We start from the raw sequence: 18,685 nt of genomic DNA, 5'->3' as shown, positions 1-18,685 counted from the left end.
TCTGTGTGTGTGTGTGTGTGTGTGTGTGTGTGTGTGTGTGTGTGTGTGTGTGTGTGTGTGTGTGTGTGTGTGTGTGTGTGTGTGTGTGTGTGTGTGTGTGTGTGTCCTGTTTCAAATCAGGCGTGAGGCATTTGAACCTCAATGGTTTATTTTACAAACTCCTTTAAAAATTTGAGCAGCCTCACCAAAAGTTCTAGCTCCTAAGAGCCGTTGAGTCCCACTGTTGTCAAAAGTGTCCTCGCTGTCAAAAGAATTAGAAGACTGCATGACACAGTTAGGATGACAAGGTGACACTGCTGCTCAGAGAAAAGCACATTTCAGTGAGCGTCTCATGTGACATGTAAAAGTCCCAGCACCAAAAGGCTCGGGCTTTTCTTCTGTCTGAGTTTTTGTGTCACTTTGGTCCAGCTCCGCCTTTGAGGGAAGCCTTCTTTATCTTGTCAGGGCTCCTGATGCGCTCTTTCACAGACAATTTACTGATGCTGAGGCTAGATTAGCTCTGTTTCATGGCTCCTGGGCCTTAGGCTCTCCCATCTCTCCATAAATGTCCAATTATCCAAGTGCAGCCAGAGTGAAACCTTATCTGCTTCCCGTCAGTGACCAAGTGAAGCCTTATATAACACAAGGTGCATAAAGACACTCTTCAGTCTTCTGATTTTCTCCCTGCTGCATCCTCTACTTGACTTTTTGTTCTCACCGCGTGTTTTCTGTTCTTTGGATTTTTTTCTGATTCTAGGACGTCAGATGAGCTAACGTTAGCATCACACACTGGCTTCATGCCTTCATAATTACCGATACAATAGGATAGCCATCAGTTACATGTGACTCACCTAAGTCTCCTTACAGCCCTTAGTTAGCATCTGAAAGAAGCTCAAGAGTAAATTATGTATGATTGTCATGCTGTTTGTTCAAAAGTGCCTGTAGAACTGTTCTGAAATGCTTCTCAATGTGGCAGTCTGGGGTCCAGCTCTCATCAGGTTGTCCACAAAGCTGCACCTCCTTACACGCCTGGGCTTGCACATTACATCCCGTGTGTGTGTGTGTGTGTGTGTGTGTGTGTGTGTGTGTGTGTGTGTGTGCGTGTGGGAGAAAGAAAGAGAGAGTGTGTGTTTCTAATAGTGTTACTGCATTTTTAATCAGCGGAAGAGACCAGGCATCATTCTCGTCACATTAGTGTCTCCTGGTATTTATTCGTATCTCTCACCACGTTCACCCCGGGGGGAGGGAGTCGGGTGGGTGGAGAGAATACATCTGAAATTTGCTCATTTGACAGTCATTAGAGATATGGATTCTGACAGTTCACAATTAGCTCAGTCACCTCCTTTATCTTCACTCATCTGAGGGATCACCGGCTGAGAGACTTTTACTCCTCACTCTGAAAGCCTCTCTGTCTCATTGTCCAATCTCCTTTCCGTCCAGAGTTTTTTTTTACAGTTATTATCAAGAAATCAAAGATCCAGCTTTATGGATTTAATCAACTGCTGTGTAATTAACATGACCGAATGAGATTGATGCTCTTGAGATGGTTTCCAAATTTCCCCTGCCGATGAAAAAAGCTTAATTGTGATTCTGTTAAATATTGGTTTTGACCTGCCTGCATGTAAAATCAGAAACTTGTGTTTGGATTAGATAGAATACCAATTTTTATTGTCTGCCACCTATAGGTGACAGCTGAGTGTGTGAGTTCATGTGTTAGCGTTACCACTGGATGGACTGAAATGAAATTACCAAAATGTAACCTTTGGAAACTGATTAAATTTCAGAGTCATATTTAAGATGGCTAACACAGCTAATCAACCCAAGCCGATGCAAGATTGGCTATAATCAAGGGCGTCAGTTTGTTTTCAGAATTGCTGGGGACAATAAAGTAGGCTAGCACAGGGGTTGGCGGCTCTGTAGCCGCATGCGGCTCTTCCATCCATCTGATGCGGCTCTCTGTGCTTGTAAAATAATGAATGGATATTTAAATAAAATGCTTTATATTTTACTGCATTAATTTTACACCTGTAAGCTAATTCTAAATGTAAAGATTGTCTGCGTAAACCTGAACAGTTCCAACCCGGTCTTACTGTGAGACCGGGTTGACGCGTCACGCTTGTGCGTAATCATAGGCGCTTCTGAGCTGCTTTCTGACCTTCCCCACCTACAAAGTTTAATTACAACAATCAAATGTGACAGAGCCTGGATTTGTATTCTGAACAGTCTAAACATGTTTTAAAAAGAAACGTATGACAAAAGTGGCACCTGCTCAGTAAAACCACCAACAGGGTGAAAAATATCAAAATATTGTAGGCAGAGACAGGCTACAACTTCTGGATCCACTTTATAGAAATCGTTTTATTGATTATCGTCTTATGAAAGATAACTTTGACGTACACGAGCGACCAGGCGCGTTGCAAACTTTTCAAAAATGTGGGGGATGTCGTCTGTGCCTAAAATAAGTTCATGTTATTCATCTTGTTAGTTTAATTTCCATAATAGCAGAGCAGGTGCGAATTTTAGACGTGTCACGCATGTCTCCGTTTTAAACATGTTTAAACTGTTCAGAATACAAATCCAGGCTCTGTCTCGTTAGATTGGTGCAACTAAAGTTTGTACTGAATGAAACTTTACATTAAACCATGTTGAAAAGAAAAGGATCCGATTAAATCGTTTCCCCCTCATTTACAGTGATGCGTGGCTCTGGGGTTAATCAAGTTTAATTGTTTCTCTTTGCAACAATCTTCACAATAAGGCAAAACAGTTAAATGACAGGTTACAGATATTTCCATTTGACTGTTTATTTTGACGGATAAACTCAAGGATGCTGGTTGATTTCCTCCCACTGAAGCGGTCTGGAAACCCGGTCTCTCTGAGGGATGTGTCACTTGGAAAAATGTTATTTTTATGAAATTATGAAACTTTGGCTGAACAGTGCTTGTTCCCGTCTCTAATATGGAGACGCATGACGCATCCAGTCGCCTCTTCAGCTCAGAAAGCACCTGTAGAGACATTTGATCACGCACAAAGTTTATGTGGAGCAGAAGCAGTCGGGCCACGGCAGGTGAAATGTTCCTAGCCTACATGAAGACACACACACACACACACACACACACACCAATTAAAATAATGCTGATAGCGTGGACTAGAAGACAGGTGATGGTTTACGTATTTAAATGATGATCAGGCTGCTGTAAAATGTAATCTCCATCCACATCCAGACAGAATTATCCTCTATTCTTTCTCTGTTTGCTCTGCTCTTGTCTGGGCTGACGTAGCTGACGGTGCGCGCGGCGCGCCTAACTAGCGGCTGATGCACATTTTACGCATTTGGAGAGGTGGGCTGGATGCTCTGCGTTTACTGGAAGATGGTCCACTTAACGCACGGCTGTAGACTACATATGAATGACAAATGAATGAAAATTAAATTGTGAGTTTTTACTTCATATTTTAGAAATAAAAATGACGGGGGAAAACATTTATGACGTCTTTTTAAACGAAATTTTCTAGCACGACCTGCCTGCTTCACTTAAGTCACTGCTTATTAAGGTCTGTCCAGAATTACCGTGGCCCACCCAAAAATGAAAACCTGGCGCTGCGCCTGTTATAACCTCTGCAAATTGTTGTTCTTCACTTTATCAAACTCAGACTTTGTACAGCTAATGTCAAGATGTAAAATTATGAATTCAGTCGAGCTCTTCCGTCCCTCCCTCTCCTGCTCTCCTGGAAACCCGACATCAGCTGTCAGAAGCGGGAAGTGAAGAAGGAGATGAGGCAAACAGAGTGAGTGCGACATAAAGAAACCAGACTGGTGTGGAGGTGAGCAAAACAGCTGGAAAAGTGTGGGTGTTGTATCCCCCACGGGTGTGATGCCCATGCGAGCGACCAGTACCAGCTGCTGTCACCTGGTTGTGAGCAGCTCTCTGCTGTCTGAGGCTAGGCCCCGCCCACAACGCTGCGGCTGCTGCGGTGTTTTCTTTACTGTGGGAAATGGGTAATAATGGCTCTTTGATGGGAACAGGTTGCCGACCCCTGGTATAAGATCTGAGCTGGTAAAACAAAAATCCTCATCAGCAGGCTTTTTTGAAAGTGGGGGGGACACAGCTGTCCCCGGTTAAAATGACGCCTATGGCTATAATATTGCCAGTTCCAATACAAATGTTGCTGAGATTCATTCACAACACAAACTCTATCCCAAAAACATGATTTTACCAGATTTTTGTTCTAAATTTTGTTACTCAAGTGTTTTAGTCAGCCTGTCACTGCAAAATATGTGAATAAACCTCTACAAAACTACTCATTAAATGTATATCTATACCTGTTTACCTTTTAGGGTCAGCCCATTTCAAGATGGCCGCCACAGCCGATCAGCATTACTTACTTACGTAGCTTACTACTGAGCTACAGTTGGCTGAGAGTCTTTGTAACAGATAACACAAAATCCTGCAGTCATGGTGTCCAAATGTTGAGCAGAACAGATTTAACTTTTTTTCATTTTCTGCCTAAAGATGATCTTAGCTTAAAACCAGGATGAATGGTGGCAGACGATGCGCATTCCTGCATAGAACACTAGGTTTTTAATTCTAAACCATCAAATCAAAGAGGACACATACAAAAGCCAACAGTATTTAAACCAAGTGGCAATGACATCTAAGTGGTGGCTGGTTTTGAAATGCAACCCTGGAGCTGAGGTTTTTATTTCAAGCAGCAGCATTAAAAGTGTAATTCCCCATCCAACATCTCTGCTGTTATTTCAAAGCAAAGTTAATTCTTTAGGGGAACAAAATGCAGAGATTTGGCCAAGTGTGACAAAATTACATATCAAACGAGGATCAAACAAAAACAGAGTCTAAAAAAAGACACACTTTCAAGGGAGCAGGTTGCTAAAACACACACGTGTTGATGTAGCATGTGTGTGCTTTACTTTCTTCTAAAATCGATCCCAGTCCGGCTGCATGCTGCAGCTCCTCCACTCAAATCCCCCTTCCAAAGCTGAAATATTGCAAGATTTTCTTTGGACATTATGCAGGAAGTACAAAGTCAAATGATGATAAATCAATTCAAAGTGTGAATTATGGTCTTACCACCCAAAGTACATTGCGGTGGATTGTGGTTCTCATTTTTCAGATGGCGGTGGAGTGTGGAGCACTCTCCATTTGATTAAACTCTACCCAAAGGCTGCATCAATTATGTATCTTCACAATGGAGTTAATGGACTGCAATAGCAGCTGAAGATGACTTGACTAAATTTCCACATGACATGGCAAGAAAAATACCACTTCAATAATGTAACCCTCTCTAACAGCTTGTCTGGAATGATAAAAGATCAGGTCTGCCTGCAGCTTATTAAAGAGATTTACAATAGCTTTTGTTAATTTTCCTGTTAATCGCTAAAGTATCAGGCTGACAGATCTGTCTTCGCCGAATGTAACACATGCAGGTACAGCTCTCTGATGTCATGCATGATTTGGTGCTGAATGAATCTGACATCATGCCTGATTTCTTTGTATTTTGCTTCAAATGAGCCAGACTTTCTTGTATTTTCAAGTTATTTTACATTTTTATGGATTGAGAAATAGTGCTCCAGGCTTTATGAAGGTCTTTGGGTGGTGGTTGCTTTTGGACACATCCAGTCTTTTGTACATGTCTTCTTGTGAGAGCATGCTTTTTCAAGCCACCTTTCACTGTTCTATTACTCATTTAACCATAAAAAGACTTTTTTACTAGCAGCCTGATGCTAAATCTATAGAGTGTTTGACTTATTTGCCACAGAAAACAGTTTGAGCGAGTGGAAATGTCTTTGCTGAATTGAGAGTGCATTTACCATCCTCCTATAGGTGATCAACTAAAAGCTGATGCAACTCTCAGGTCTTGTTTTGGGTCTCTCTTCCGTATTTCTTAAATAAATCTGCTGTAGAAAGTTTTTAGGCCTGAGACTTTTTATTTTGACCTTTACATGTCTTCCTTTCTTGTAGGTTGTCAAAATCCACTAAGTGTTTTTTTTTCTTTTTTGAAAAGGGTAAGGAAAAATGGAAGGAAGCAAGTAAAAAGCTGCAAAAATTGGAGAGAAAAACTTTCGAAGTGTGAGAATGAATCATTCCGACTCAATTGTGAGATGATTTAAAAGACTCAACCCTAGAGCACTCTGCCTGTGTTTGCTCATAGAGCAACTGTGGACACGAGTGAATGTCTGCAATCCGTGCACCTTGTGAAACTGCAGTTTTTATGATTCTCTCTGAGGTTTTAATCCCATGAGTGGGTCACACTGAGAACAGAAGGGGCCCTCCAAGCTGCAACCACACAATCACTGACCCATCTGGTCGTAGGGGCAGCAGGGACAGCGAAGGATGCAGAGACCCAAGCTCTCCACAAACATCCAGCTCTATGAGAGCCTGACAGATCACAGAATGTCTGCTAAAGCCGGAAATGGCATGCAGCAGCATCATATCGGGCAGCCGTCACAATTTATTGTGAGATGTTGTCTTGAATGAACATAATGATAGAGGGCACATGGTCTCCAGCTAAATGCACACACAGAGAGGAGAGTGAGTGGTGGTTTTCCTGCTGCTGTGTTGTACATCATTTAGAGCCTAAACATGTTGATTCAGACATAAGAGTGAGAGGGGAGTTTGTTCAACTTGATATTACAAGTGAAGAAGGGGGTCTGACCCTGGTGTTGCTCTGTCTACTCTGCTCTCACATGCACATCCATGTAAATGCTGCTAATGACCTCTCACATGGCAAGTGTCTGCTGCTGCTGCTGTGGCTGCTCTGAGCCTCAGCTAGAAACGCTGCTCACCCTGTTAATGTCTGCATGAGGCTAAACCTGCCATGTTTTCCTCCTTAGCGTGAAAATTAACTAACTTCTTAGCTTCCTTTGAAGCTCCTCAGCTCCTCACTCCTCAGCTTCCACGTCATCAGGCTCCTTCCTATGTCTGAAGTTTCTGCATCAACTCCAGAGTGGATCTAATTCATGAGATAAGATGCAAAATATATTTATTTTACACTTTCTACATCTGTGACAAACAGAGCATCAGAGTTGTTCTACCTTCTTTCTTTTGTGATTAAATTGTGACCTAGGATGAAAGTGAAGTGATTGAAGATCTCTGCCTTTGACACACAGCCTGACATGCATCAGTGACACCTAGATTGAATCACATGTTATATTCAGATAATCCACACTCTGGAGGCGACGAACTGAAATACACACAAATAAGCAGTAATAAGATCTTGTTAACTCTCCACACAGACTCTGATAAATGATGTTTGCAGTTTTGTATTTTCACCATGACTCAAGGCTATTTATTAATCCTATGATCTCCCGCAAAGGGTATTAATATTGCTTCTGCAGTAGTGTGATTCTACTGCCATCTATTGATAACAACAAAATATCTGCTTTGCGTTCATGTATTCAAGCCATGCACTTCACTGTCCTGTCTCATAATGTTCCACAACCAAAACTGACATTTGACAAAGTGTAACTCTGAATATAGCTCCTGTTTAAATGGTCATCTTTGTTCTAAAACGCTCAGACTGGCTTAGAGGAACCTTCACAAGATGGTGCAGCAGATGTTGTTCCAGGGACACGCTGACTTTCCATTTCTCACATTTATATCAGTTGAACTCTAATAAATTCAAACATCAAACTCTAATTCTTGTTTTCCGATCATTAAAATATGGCATACAGATGCCAGGATCACAAAAGAGGAGCAGTGTGGGACAGCGAGGGCGTTTGTGATGGATGATGTAGGGCGTGCTAAATGCTAAAAAGTTGTCAAAATGTCAACATTAAACTGACAATAAAGGTTTTCTATCAGCCACTGAGCCAAACCTGCATTAATCACGTTCTATGGTTAAGTTTAAAGAGACAATGTGTAGTTTTTAACCATTAATTTCTGGAAATATCCATCAAAATGTTGTTGAAAATAAATGAGTTGATGCCCAGTTATTGAAAAGTATTGGTGGCTTTGTAACATTTAACCATAAAAATAAGGTCTAAAATACACAGGAGCGGGTCTGTCTCTGGGTGTTGCCATATTAGACGCCATGTTTCCTTCTACAGGAGCCCATGAGGACAAAATGCATTGACTGATTTGCAACAAATGGTTGCAAAACTTTCGTCATTCTTAAATGTTGTTGTTTTACACATTTACCTCTTCACTTGTTGCCAGTGATGAAAGGGAGTCTTATGTGTTTGTTATTTTGCTAAAGTTTGCACTCCCCAGCACTTTTTTACCCTAATGGGCATGCATTGGTAAGACCTTGCTCCAACACAAAAACACTGCTTGCTTGCAACTATTTAGGTATCTACTACCTCCTATCGTCAGGAAAAAATACACACTGTCACATTAAAGGTGTGGAACACTGAAAAATCATTTCTTTCTTATTATCATTAGTCATTATGGGTTTTTCATGCAGGCTGAACATAAAAATATTCTTCTACGCATATCTACTGCATTAGCTTCTGATAGAAAAAAGATAATGAAACTCTAGGACTTGAAAAGCGTAATCGCTGTACCCCAAGCGGTCGCTTGGACTCACTCATCTTGGCTCACGACAAGGATAGGCTGTTGTTTTAAACATAAAACATCCGTGTTGCAGAGCAAACTGGGTAAAGGGCAGAGTTGTGTCGTTGTTATCCGATTCAAGGCCAGACCAATCAATCAATCAATCAATCAATCAAACTTTATTTGTATTGCGCCTTCCACTGTCTTTACAGAAGCCCAAGGCGCTTAACATAAAAACAGTAAAAGAGCAAAAAGACAAAAAGACAGATTGAAAACTGCATTTAAAAAATGACTAAAATGATAAGACAGATATGATAAAAGACAGATATGACAAAAGACTAAAAATCTAAAAATCCATATTATATAAAAGCCAAACGATAAAAATGAATCTTCAGTCGACTCTTGTAGGAGCATGTGGGGGCATGCATCTGTAACAACCCAGTCAGATATGGTGGGGCACCACTGTGAAGGGCCCGGAAGACAAACAACAGAACTTTCAACTTTGCCCGGTAAGCCACCGGAAGCCAGTGTAGGGAATCTAGGACAGGAGTAATATGTGTTGTCCAAATACCAGGAAATAAGACTCTGCTGCAGCAGACTTGTCCATGCTGACCATAGACTGTAAATACTGGACAAACGGATTCCATTGGCTTCAATAACACGTTTGTTGTCTATAATGGGAGGTGGCCACCACCGCCATTTTGACCGTGTCACAGGTTCTGTCCAGCCCAGACAATTCCATAAAAGGGAAGAGAGGAGGCGCTGAGGGTGTGGCTGTAAGGCTGGGCTCGAGTGACGACACCCAGGCGAACTAGCTACGAGCTAACCTGAAGCTAACCCTGGCTAACCCAAAGCTAAAGCGGAGGTGGGAGCCGAGCTAACGGATGTAGCCACCTAGCTTCAACCCAACCGGAGCTAACTGGAACACCCATTGACCTGAACCTCACACGGAGTTTAGGTGGAGGTTTTCTGCGCCTGTTCGTGAGAAGTACCTGTATTAAAAAAGTTTTAAATCGGTAAGTTTATAATTTATTTCCGTAATGAATACATTTTGCTTTGAGCAAGTTTTCAGTACAGTTTTTTTCGGCGCTATCACTCCTGAGTCGCACCAGCCATTAAATGTATCATGAAGAAGAGAAAATATATTTAAGTCGTATTTTGGGGGGATATTTTATTATCTTTCTTACAAAATCTGAGACCAAGCGTTTCACATTGCAACACAAGCACCGGTAACCATAACAGAATGAACAGCCAGCAGAGGAGAGGATGGCGGTGTTTGAAACCCTCCCGGCCAGCGTGTAGAGCTCATTCCTGGGCTGGAGCCGGCCCTCAGCACCCCGCCACAGGCTCTAACAGATGCTGGCGGTGTTTCATATATTTCCAAAACGTAATACTTGTTTGTATCTTGTACAGCCAACTAGTCTTTATTCTGGACTCAGTACAATTTACCAAAAGTAAAGAGACATTATACAGATGAAGTAAGCACAAGATAACTTACTGGAAGACAGAGTTATCATCAGAACCAGAACAAGAGAGCCTGATAACAGTCATGTGAAAATAACAGTTAAAAAGTATGTATGTATAATAGAAATAAAAATATATTAGAATTAGTGTAACTCACTGTGATCCAAACAAATCAGCCATAGCTGATTAGTAAATATGACATGAGGTCTGGGAGTTTTTAAGTTTCATTCTTTTATTACATTTTTTTCTTAGATCTATTAAAAGGTCACCATGGCAGCCTGTGTGTCAACGTCAGCTACACAAAGCAGCAAGTGTAAGTACCAAGTACTTGTCTTGACCACTTCATGAATGGTTTTGTACTTTAAACAGCTAGGCCAAACCTGTTATTTTTTCCTCCATAGCCATTTGGATCATTGGAGACAGCTGAGTGAGGCGTGGTGCCCAGAGAGCTGCAGAGACAACCTTGGCCTCCCTGACGTCTGTGTCTCTTGGTTTGGTTGGGGCGGACCATCGACATACATACATGTGCCGACACTTTGCGCCCTGTTTTATAAACTGTAGTGTTAAAAATAAATGTTTTTGCTCAATTACTGGAATTTCTTTGGTTAAGACAAAAGTGAGGAATAATCATTTACAAGTTATTTGTACAACAGGCCCATTTTAAATCCCAACAGTTTCTTAACAGACAATAGAAATGTGTTCTTTACTAACTTTACTTGGTTTGAAAATCTTACTAAAATAAACTTGAGTGCCGTATTGCAAAACCCAATCATACTTGTTATGTAAACATTAGCTTTGTAGATATTTTTTACAGATATATATTTGTGTGCAACAAAAACCAAACTTAAATAATTTGTCATTCTTTATTGAAAAACAAAAAAATACAGGTATACAGAAGTGTGGGAAAATGATAATGTGAAAGTATTGCACTATAAATGAAGTGAGATGAGATGAAGGTGGACGCCAGCGGGCTGGACGCCGGACGAAGAAACCTGGAGACGGATCGCTCAGACCTTCCTCTTACCTTGATGGAATTAAAGTTAGCCGTCGTCTGAACGCCCAACCGTACGGTCTGAGGTCAAAGGTCACAGGAAACACACACCAGTCAGCAGTCATACAGATGCATAAAGATAACTGTAGCCATGGCAACCAGCTGACATGTCCCCACTTTCACCAGCACCTGGTGCCTGCCGGGTCACCTGAATTCCTGTGTGATGTCAGCACGGTCGGCCGTGACTGCTGCCATCAGAGGTGACCTCTGATCAGCTGAATGAACTCACCTTCCAGGGTGACGCCGTGTTAGAGTCGGCTTCATCCTGTAAACAAACAAACAAACAAATGAGTGGTAACATAAACACCACGTCTGGTTCTGGTGGAGGCGGAGGACAACATGCACCTTTCCAGGAGCAGAACCCAGATGTTTTTGTTGCTACAAACAGAGACGAGCAGAGTTAAACCAGGAAGTGAGAGGGACCAGCTGCTGCAGACAGGTGACGCTCACCTGAGCCTGAACCATAGGAGCCTCCTCAGTAGGGCTGCAACAAACGATTATTTGGATAATCGATTAATCGGATGGGGTCTCGACACGATTAATCGATTAATCGGATTACATAGGGACATTTTTAAAAACTGCCAGGGAAACGTTATTTTTCTCCTTCCTTCACTTTATTAAACACAACATTATTAGAAAACTGTTCAATAGCAGAAAAACAACATGCCATCACCTAAATTGTCTTATAAGGTGTATAGACAGAGACCCTAAGCTACATCTATCTGTGACCTAAAATGCTTGGTCCAAATTAAACAGCTTAAAGAGCAAGTCAACCCCTACCAGAGTCTAACTCCACTCCCGCTTCATGTTTGAAAAATGCAACACATGCTGTTGCCTGGCAGACCGAGAGGGCGGAGCCGCTAACAAATACACACACACTCAGGCTCACGACAGCATTGTGACATCATAATGTACCAGTTTACATCATAGCATACTTCTTAGCCAATAGCGGTGGCAGATTTAAATTAAAATACAGTGCAGAGTTTTTACCTGACAACGGCACAACACTGCCAGTTTTAGGCAGAATATTTAAATTTTAACTAAGATGCACTGAAGTGCCAAATTATTGACGACACGTGTCTGCAGCACGATTAGACACTCGTTTATTTAGTTTATCAGCAAAAAAAAGTTTATTTGGGGGTGACTTGCTCTTTAAGGGCAATTCTCATCTGTTTTGTTTGATCTCATCTGTAGACATTTATTATAATTGGGGATGTCAAACAACTAATTTTTAAATGTAATTAAACATAGGCTGTGAATTAATCAAAATTAATCACTATTTCCAAAAATGACTGAAAAATACCAAATAAAACAAAAGTAAAGGAATGCCATCCTCCTTGCGATGATGCCCTGGGCAACTGCCATAAAGTCACATCAAGAGATGCTGCTGATCATTCCAATGATCCCAAATAGACTTACATTAGGCCACATGAAAGCAACTGAACCCAAAAATATATTAACCAGTATATAACTGCACTCTCACACAACACGCCTGCAGCAACAGTTAGGACTCCTCCCTCCCTTTTAAAAGCGTTTTTGCTTCTGAGGACATTGTGGTTGAAAAACCACATGCTAGTAGTCTGGCCCCGGTGTGATCAACCAGTTTCTGCGGGAATGTGACGGCGGAACCGGTTCGCAGCGGCGCGAGTCCCCCCCCCCCCCCCCCCCCCCCCCCGACTATCAAATAGCGTCGCGCTTACAATTTTATAGAGTTTTTTTAAGAGCTTAGGGCATGTCTAGCCTGTGTAATAATCTGGGGCTTGGGTGAATCACTTTTGAAAAGTTTTTAACTTACCCGGACACCGAGCTCTCTCCTTCCTCGCTGATGATTCTGACATGCTTGCGTTTAAGACACTGCATCATCACCGTAGTATCCCCGTGCCATGCTAAGTCTGACCTACAAACGTTGCATGTCTTCGCCTGATTTAACTGAAAATGCTCCCAAACTTTAGAAGTTTTAACTTTTTTGGGGTCTCGCTGCTTCTGCCATGTTCCTCTTACAAACACCTGCCGGCTCTCCACCGATCTGCGCGCAACGGCGGGCGGGAGGGGAGGGGGCTTTTGGAAGAGTTGCGCAACACAACGAATCGATGACGCAATTCGTTGCCAACGCTTTTAGTAATCGATTTTCATCGAATTCATCGATTCGTTGTTGCAGCCCTACTCCTCAGCCATCAGACCTTCTGACTCCAGTTCAGATGCCACCTTGTTGATGTCCCTCAGGCGGGACTCGTTGGCCTTCAGGTCCTGCAGGACAAAAGCACCTGCTGATTACCTTGTTGCGTTCGGGTTAACAGGTCTGGTGTTAGAACGTGGTGGATAAGAATGTTCTGACGGGCCGAGGGTTCTGAACTCACCCTGCAGGACTGGGCCTGCTCCTTCAGGGCCTGGATGCTGCTGCCGTAAGCCGACAGGTCCGACATCAGGGCCTCGTGCTTCTTCAGGAGAGCCTGTGGAGCAGAACATCAGAACCTTCAGCTCGTCTGACACAAGTGGAGCTTTCTCGCAGCGATGGTCCAATCGGATCCGCCACCGTAAAACAAACCCTGCTCAGTTCACTGCAGACGCAGCTCTGCGGGTGTTTAGTGGAAAAGCGTGAGCCTTCTGCCGGCTGCCACGTGTCATGGCTGCTCTGCAGCGGGAACACACATCACAGCTTGTAAACCGTTTGAAATAAGAGCGACGGGAACACGTTTGTCATCACTTCCTGTGCGAGGCCAGCACTTCTACCCCTAACCCATGAGACGCTCAAACGAGCAACGACGTCTGGTTGACAACCGAAGGAAATGACAAATACAGAAACACTAATTATGAAGGACTGGAAAGAGAGCAAAGAAAAGCGATTGGAGTTTCTCAGGAAGGGACTTCCATACCTCGGCCAAGTCCTCGTCTTTCCCTTAGTCTGGACTTCCAACGATGGGCTCCTTCTCCCTCATCCAGGACTCGGCCTCATTAGCATCCGCAAAGTACTGCTGGGCCTGCAGAGAGTCCTCCAGGTCCTGCCTCCTCTGGGACGCCTTGGCCTTCAGCGTGTCCCAACGTCCATGAAGCTCCCACAGTTTAGTCTTCACTTCCTCACCAGCGAAGTGACCTGGACCCAAAAAAAGTGAGCCAGAACCTGCAGACACCTCAGAAACATGTCAGGACCAGACCTGCTCTACCTTCTTCCACCATGGTCTCTCCTTTCTGGGTGACAGCCTTGATGCGAGGTTCATGACCTGTGATCTCAGCCTGCAGAGCCTGGTGCTTCTTCAGCAGGTTCTGGACACCAATCAGGTCCTTCCCTGAGGACACATGTTAGAGTTCAGCATTATGCAGTAGACAGACCAGTTTAACCCAGGGGTTTCTTTCTTCTACAATCTGCTCTTTAACTGTATTATTTCCTGCTATTTCAGCTGTTAACTTTATTTTTTCTCTAAGTGTTTTTCTCCCCAGAAGAAGCTACAACGACGTTCTGCTGAGCTGTGGTGGCCTCATGGAGGGGGCCATCGGCTAGCACACTGCTGCTAACCACTTAAACATTCTCCCTCTCCTGATAGTAACATTTTACTTTCTTTGATGTTGGATGTGGTGCTACTAGTTTACCCGTTTAATTATAGATTCACTAGGATAAATACAATAAAGTTTATCTCTCGCCAAATAGAATATTTACTGTGGCGAGCCCGTGAAGAGGTGTAGGAGAATGCGACAAATTTGTCTGTTAAAAAGTCTGTTATGTACAAAAAACACAATATCATCACACTATTTTGGACCGATACATGACGGTCAGGTCCGGCTTGGGGAGAAAATATGACACGTCTTTCAGGATGGACTTCATCTTTGGAAGCTGGCAAAGCCGGGAAAAGCAGGATCTAACCACCTGGCTAATGTGGGAGTCCATCCGCATCTCTGGGTCCAAAACCACCCCCAGGTTAGTGATGGTTGGCTTCACTAAGCTGCAAAAACAGGGTTGCAGGACAGGACTAACTGCAGTGGGAGAGGGAGGAACAAATATTCCAGTTATAAATATTAAATATTTGAACAAATAAATATTTGTTAAAAGGAAGAAACTGATGATGACTTTAAGATTAGAGGAATGTTCTAGAACGGGTCTGGAACCAACGATGGCCCTTTGGATCAAATTTGGATTAAAAAAATAGCTCATGATTTTATTTATGGATGGAATAAAAATACAGGTTGTAAGCATCTTCTCAGTATCTTCATGTTGCACGACTTTCCACAGCAGAAGGACACAAAAACTGCCAGAATTATGATAAGAAAGATTTACGTTTTAATCTCAGAATCCCAACTTTTCCCAGAATCTTCACATTATTCTATGAATTCAGAGAAAATTTACATTTTTCAGAGGTCTCGCTCCCCTGTTGTGGATATTTCTCAAAATTCAACCATTTTTTCTTTTCAAAAGCTTTAGTAAGAGTTTGGACTCTAAACAAGTTTTACTTTGTAGACTGCTTGTCTACACCTTCATCAGATCTGCTCATAATAAAACATTTGGGTTATATTTAATGTCTAGAGAAGATGCTCTTCCTGGGCATTAAGTTATCAAAAACAGATAAAAGTATTTTTTACCATAATTTTAACTGCTATCAGCTGATAAAAATAATAAAAAACAGCCTGATCATTAAAGGGGTGTAAGTGAAACCGCGCGGATCACACAAACCATCATGCTGTCTATATGACTTTGAAAATATATAGTTTAATTACAGTTTGATTTATTTGACATCTGTATAATGTTTATTATTTTGTTTTTTCCCCCTAAATGCCTAACGTTTTAGTTTTACATGAATATTAGTCATTCATCACAATACATAAAGTTACACATTTTAAATTTTAATAGGGGAAGACTGCAGGAGGGAGCGGTAAAATACAGAAATCCCCAGCAAAAACAAGAAACTTTACGAGTCTGATGAAACCCGCTGGAGTTCCTTCAGCAGGCCTGGTGGCAGCTACAACGGCCCAGTGGCTGTGCTTGGTCAATGTTATCGAGCTCAGTCCGGCTCGGCCGTGAACGAGCCGAGGCGACATCCTGCTCTGCTTAAGAAGAGGTGTTATTTTCCGCTTCAGAAGAAGCATCCGTGTTTTACGCTTTCTCAGAGACATGTCACGTTGCTAAGTTGTTAGCGCCGCGCGCTAACACGTCAATAGTGCAGCATAGCCTGCTGGAGGTTTTAAGGGTTTAGATGAAAACACCCTACCACTCAGGCTGCTTACACATCGATATTAAGTTGTCGCTGTTGCGCTCACGCCGTAACACAGTATTAGATGCGGTTAAAGTCAGACATGAAAAACTCCACGAGCGGTCAGACCGCGCAGCAGCTAGGCGCCGGATCGGTCAGGCTGCCCGGCCTGACCGCTGGGGATTACCGGATGGAAGATTGGACACAGAAGTCTCCCTCTTAGCGCTCCGTCATATTTCAACCCATTTTTATCTTAAATGCACTGGGTTTTACCCTATTACCCATCTAAATATGCCCTATTAATTATTTTACCGTATTTTACATTTAAATTTCATGGTTAAACAGTACATGCTACATGTTAAACTGATAGTTAGCTAGCTACTTCGGTAAACTCAGCTAGTTTAAAGGTGGCAGTGACATAAAATACGAATATAGATTTTAACTTACCGAAAAAAATGAAGTGGAGACTCCTTGGACGCTCTATTAGTGCAATTAATACCACTGCAAGTCATTTTGTCCAACAATTGCACCAATAATATCCAAAGAAGAATACACAAACACAGAGACTCAAAATGCCGGAGCAGTTTCCAAGCCAGACCGAGGCTGTACTGAGGCCTTTCCACGGAGCTAGCTCTGTGGTCACGTGGGTCTGAGGCGGCGGTCACGTGTGTCGGATGCTCATTAATTATACAGAATTTTAGGCTTTCAATACACTTAAACAGAAGAGTGAGAAAAAAATTCACCCCCCTCAGAGTTGTCATGAGTATAAACTAGATAATTTAGACAAAAAACATGTTTTGGTACCAGGCTGTAAACATGTTTATTTCTGCTGTGAAATCGGCATTTTTAACATGGGAGTCAATGAGGATTTGCTCGCTTCTGGCACCAGCCCCCAGCGGATGAGGGTGGAACTGCAATTTTTCTTACTTCCGGGATGGGACCATTTTTAGAGCGGCATTGTGGGGGCTTGATGCTGACCCAGGAGCTTCTGGGCTTTTTTCCCCCTGAGTATGACTTGCAAGGCAATCATGCGCACCAAAGACCACTGCAAATGTATTGATTAAATGAATGATCAACACCTTTAACATTCTGATCTAAATCCAACTATTCCACTAAAACACAAATAAAGGTTATGGAGTTGGGGAGCAGCAAAACTCAAACTAATAAAACTGCCTCTGGTTTCTTCTCTATCACTTCAGAACCAAAGTAGAACCCACCTGACCTCAAAATCCAACGTAAGAAGTCGATGACGTCAAACACTAAACTAATAACACTACACAACAAATAAAGGGCAGGAATTTGTGGGAATCATGTAAAATTTCCAGCTCTGAAATTCTGAAGCACGCTGGAGGCCATGCTGGCTCATGTCAGTACCCTCTCTCTCCTCCACCAGAAAACCAAATCCAACCAAATCACTGATCTCACACCAGAATGTGTTCTTTGTTCAACGTCTCTACATACAGTTTATGTCATCTAGCTAACATCATGTGACCTTAAACAAGATGTTTCATATACAAACAAAAGTTTTTACTAACATCAGTTTTTATATTGACACAGAAAAACTAAGCGCAAACTATTTAGTCAATCAGTCAGCTCGATCATCACTTCCTTTACTTATCTGACTTTGTTCTTGAACATTTGCAGCTTTATCTGCTGCATCAATCACTGTTTTGATATCTTTATGCTTCTGAATGTATCATTTCAGCAGCCAAAGGAAAACAAGGTTGATGTAGTCTTCACTTGTGAAGATATAAAGGTGTTCAGCTTCAGCACATCACTTGGAGATTTTCAAAACAATACGCAGACAGTTTTGATTCTTTTTACAGCTGTTGTTTACACTCCTATTTCCCAGCAGGAGGCATGGTGCTGGAGATGACCTCCCTCAGCTGGAACCAAAAGGAAAAGAGGTAAAAGCAGGAACATCAGGATAGAGTACGCAGAGGAAAGTATTAGGAGATATAGCTGTGTATTTTTTTGTTACAACATGCTGAGAAGTCTCTTTGTCATGTTAATACCGGATGTATCTGGCTGTGTTCCCAGTAGGAATGAACCACAGGTCAGCAGAAAAGAGGAAGAAACAACTCGTGTCTGTAAACGCGCTGAAGAAAATGCTGCAGAAGATGTGCTGTTAAATTCACTCAGCCTGCTAAGCTTCTGAATATATTTCCAAAGAGGATGGAAGAAATTTTCTACAACTAAGTCTGAAGTGAACTCTGCAAACATCTGAGGTCATGTGTTGCATCTACATCTGCAGGGCAGCTCAAACAGGAGGTATTATTGTCCAACAGACATGTTCACTTTAGCAGTTGTACAACACGAAAATGCTCCTGCCCATTTGCATCACAGTGCCAGAGGCTTCGTGTTTCTTTAAACAGTCATCGGTTTGACTTTGTGCATATTTGATTTGCTTTTAATTTTTTATGAAGTTCCCTGATGGATGAGACCAGGCATTAGCTTGGGAATGCAGTCAAAAAGTAGCCCAAACATGTTCAACCTTTTCATTTAGT

General features: G+C 42.3%; 1 protein-coding gene and 2 long non-coding RNA genes across 3 annotated transcripts; 1 reads left to right on the top strand and 2 right to left on the bottom strand.

The window, feature by feature from the left end:
- Positions 1-8,607: 8,607 nt before the first annotated feature.
- On the top strand, positions 8,608-10,537 carry LOC139063349 (uncharacterized). Its single transcript, XR_011516728.1, has 2 exons — positions 8,608-9,502; positions 10,203-10,537. It is a non-coding gene; the product is annotated as an uncharacterized lncRNA (long non-coding RNA).
- A 128-nt stretch (positions 10,538-10,665) lies between these two features.
- Positions 10,666-11,997, bottom strand: LOC139063348 (spectrin alpha chain, non-erythrocytic 1-like). The gene is made up of 4 exons (XM_070545065.1): positions 11,452-11,997; positions 11,347-11,379; positions 11,231-11,266; positions 10,666-11,022 (listed from the first exon to the last, which is right to left on the bottom strand). Exons 1-4 carry the CDS (start codon positions 11,464-11,466, stop codon positions 10,807-10,809), a joined length of 300 nt encoding a protein of 99 aa, XP_070401166.1. The 5' UTR covers positions 11,467-11,997; the 3' UTR covers positions 10,666-10,806.
- Positions 11,998-12,696: 699 nt separating this feature from the next.
- LOC139063347 (uncharacterized) lies at positions 12,697-16,606 on the bottom strand. Its single transcript, XR_011516727.1, has 4 exons — positions 14,163-16,606; positions 13,875-14,092; positions 13,359-13,451; positions 12,697-13,248 (listed from the first exon to the last, which is right to left on the bottom strand). It is a non-coding gene; the product is annotated as an uncharacterized lncRNA (long non-coding RNA).
- Positions 16,607-18,685: the final 2,079 nt, after the last annotated feature.

The sequence above is a fragment of the Nothobranchius furzeri genome, chromosome 15 (assembly GCF_043380555.1).
Source record: "Nothobranchius furzeri strain GRZ-AD chromosome 15, NfurGRZ-RIMD1, whole genome shotgun sequence".
NCBI lineage: Eukaryota > Metazoa > Chordata > Actinopteri > Cyprinodontiformes > Nothobranchiidae > Nothobranchius > Nothobranchius furzeri.
The sequence above is the reverse complement of the archived record's forward strand: the minus strand, read 5'-3'. Positions and strand labels throughout refer to the sequence as shown.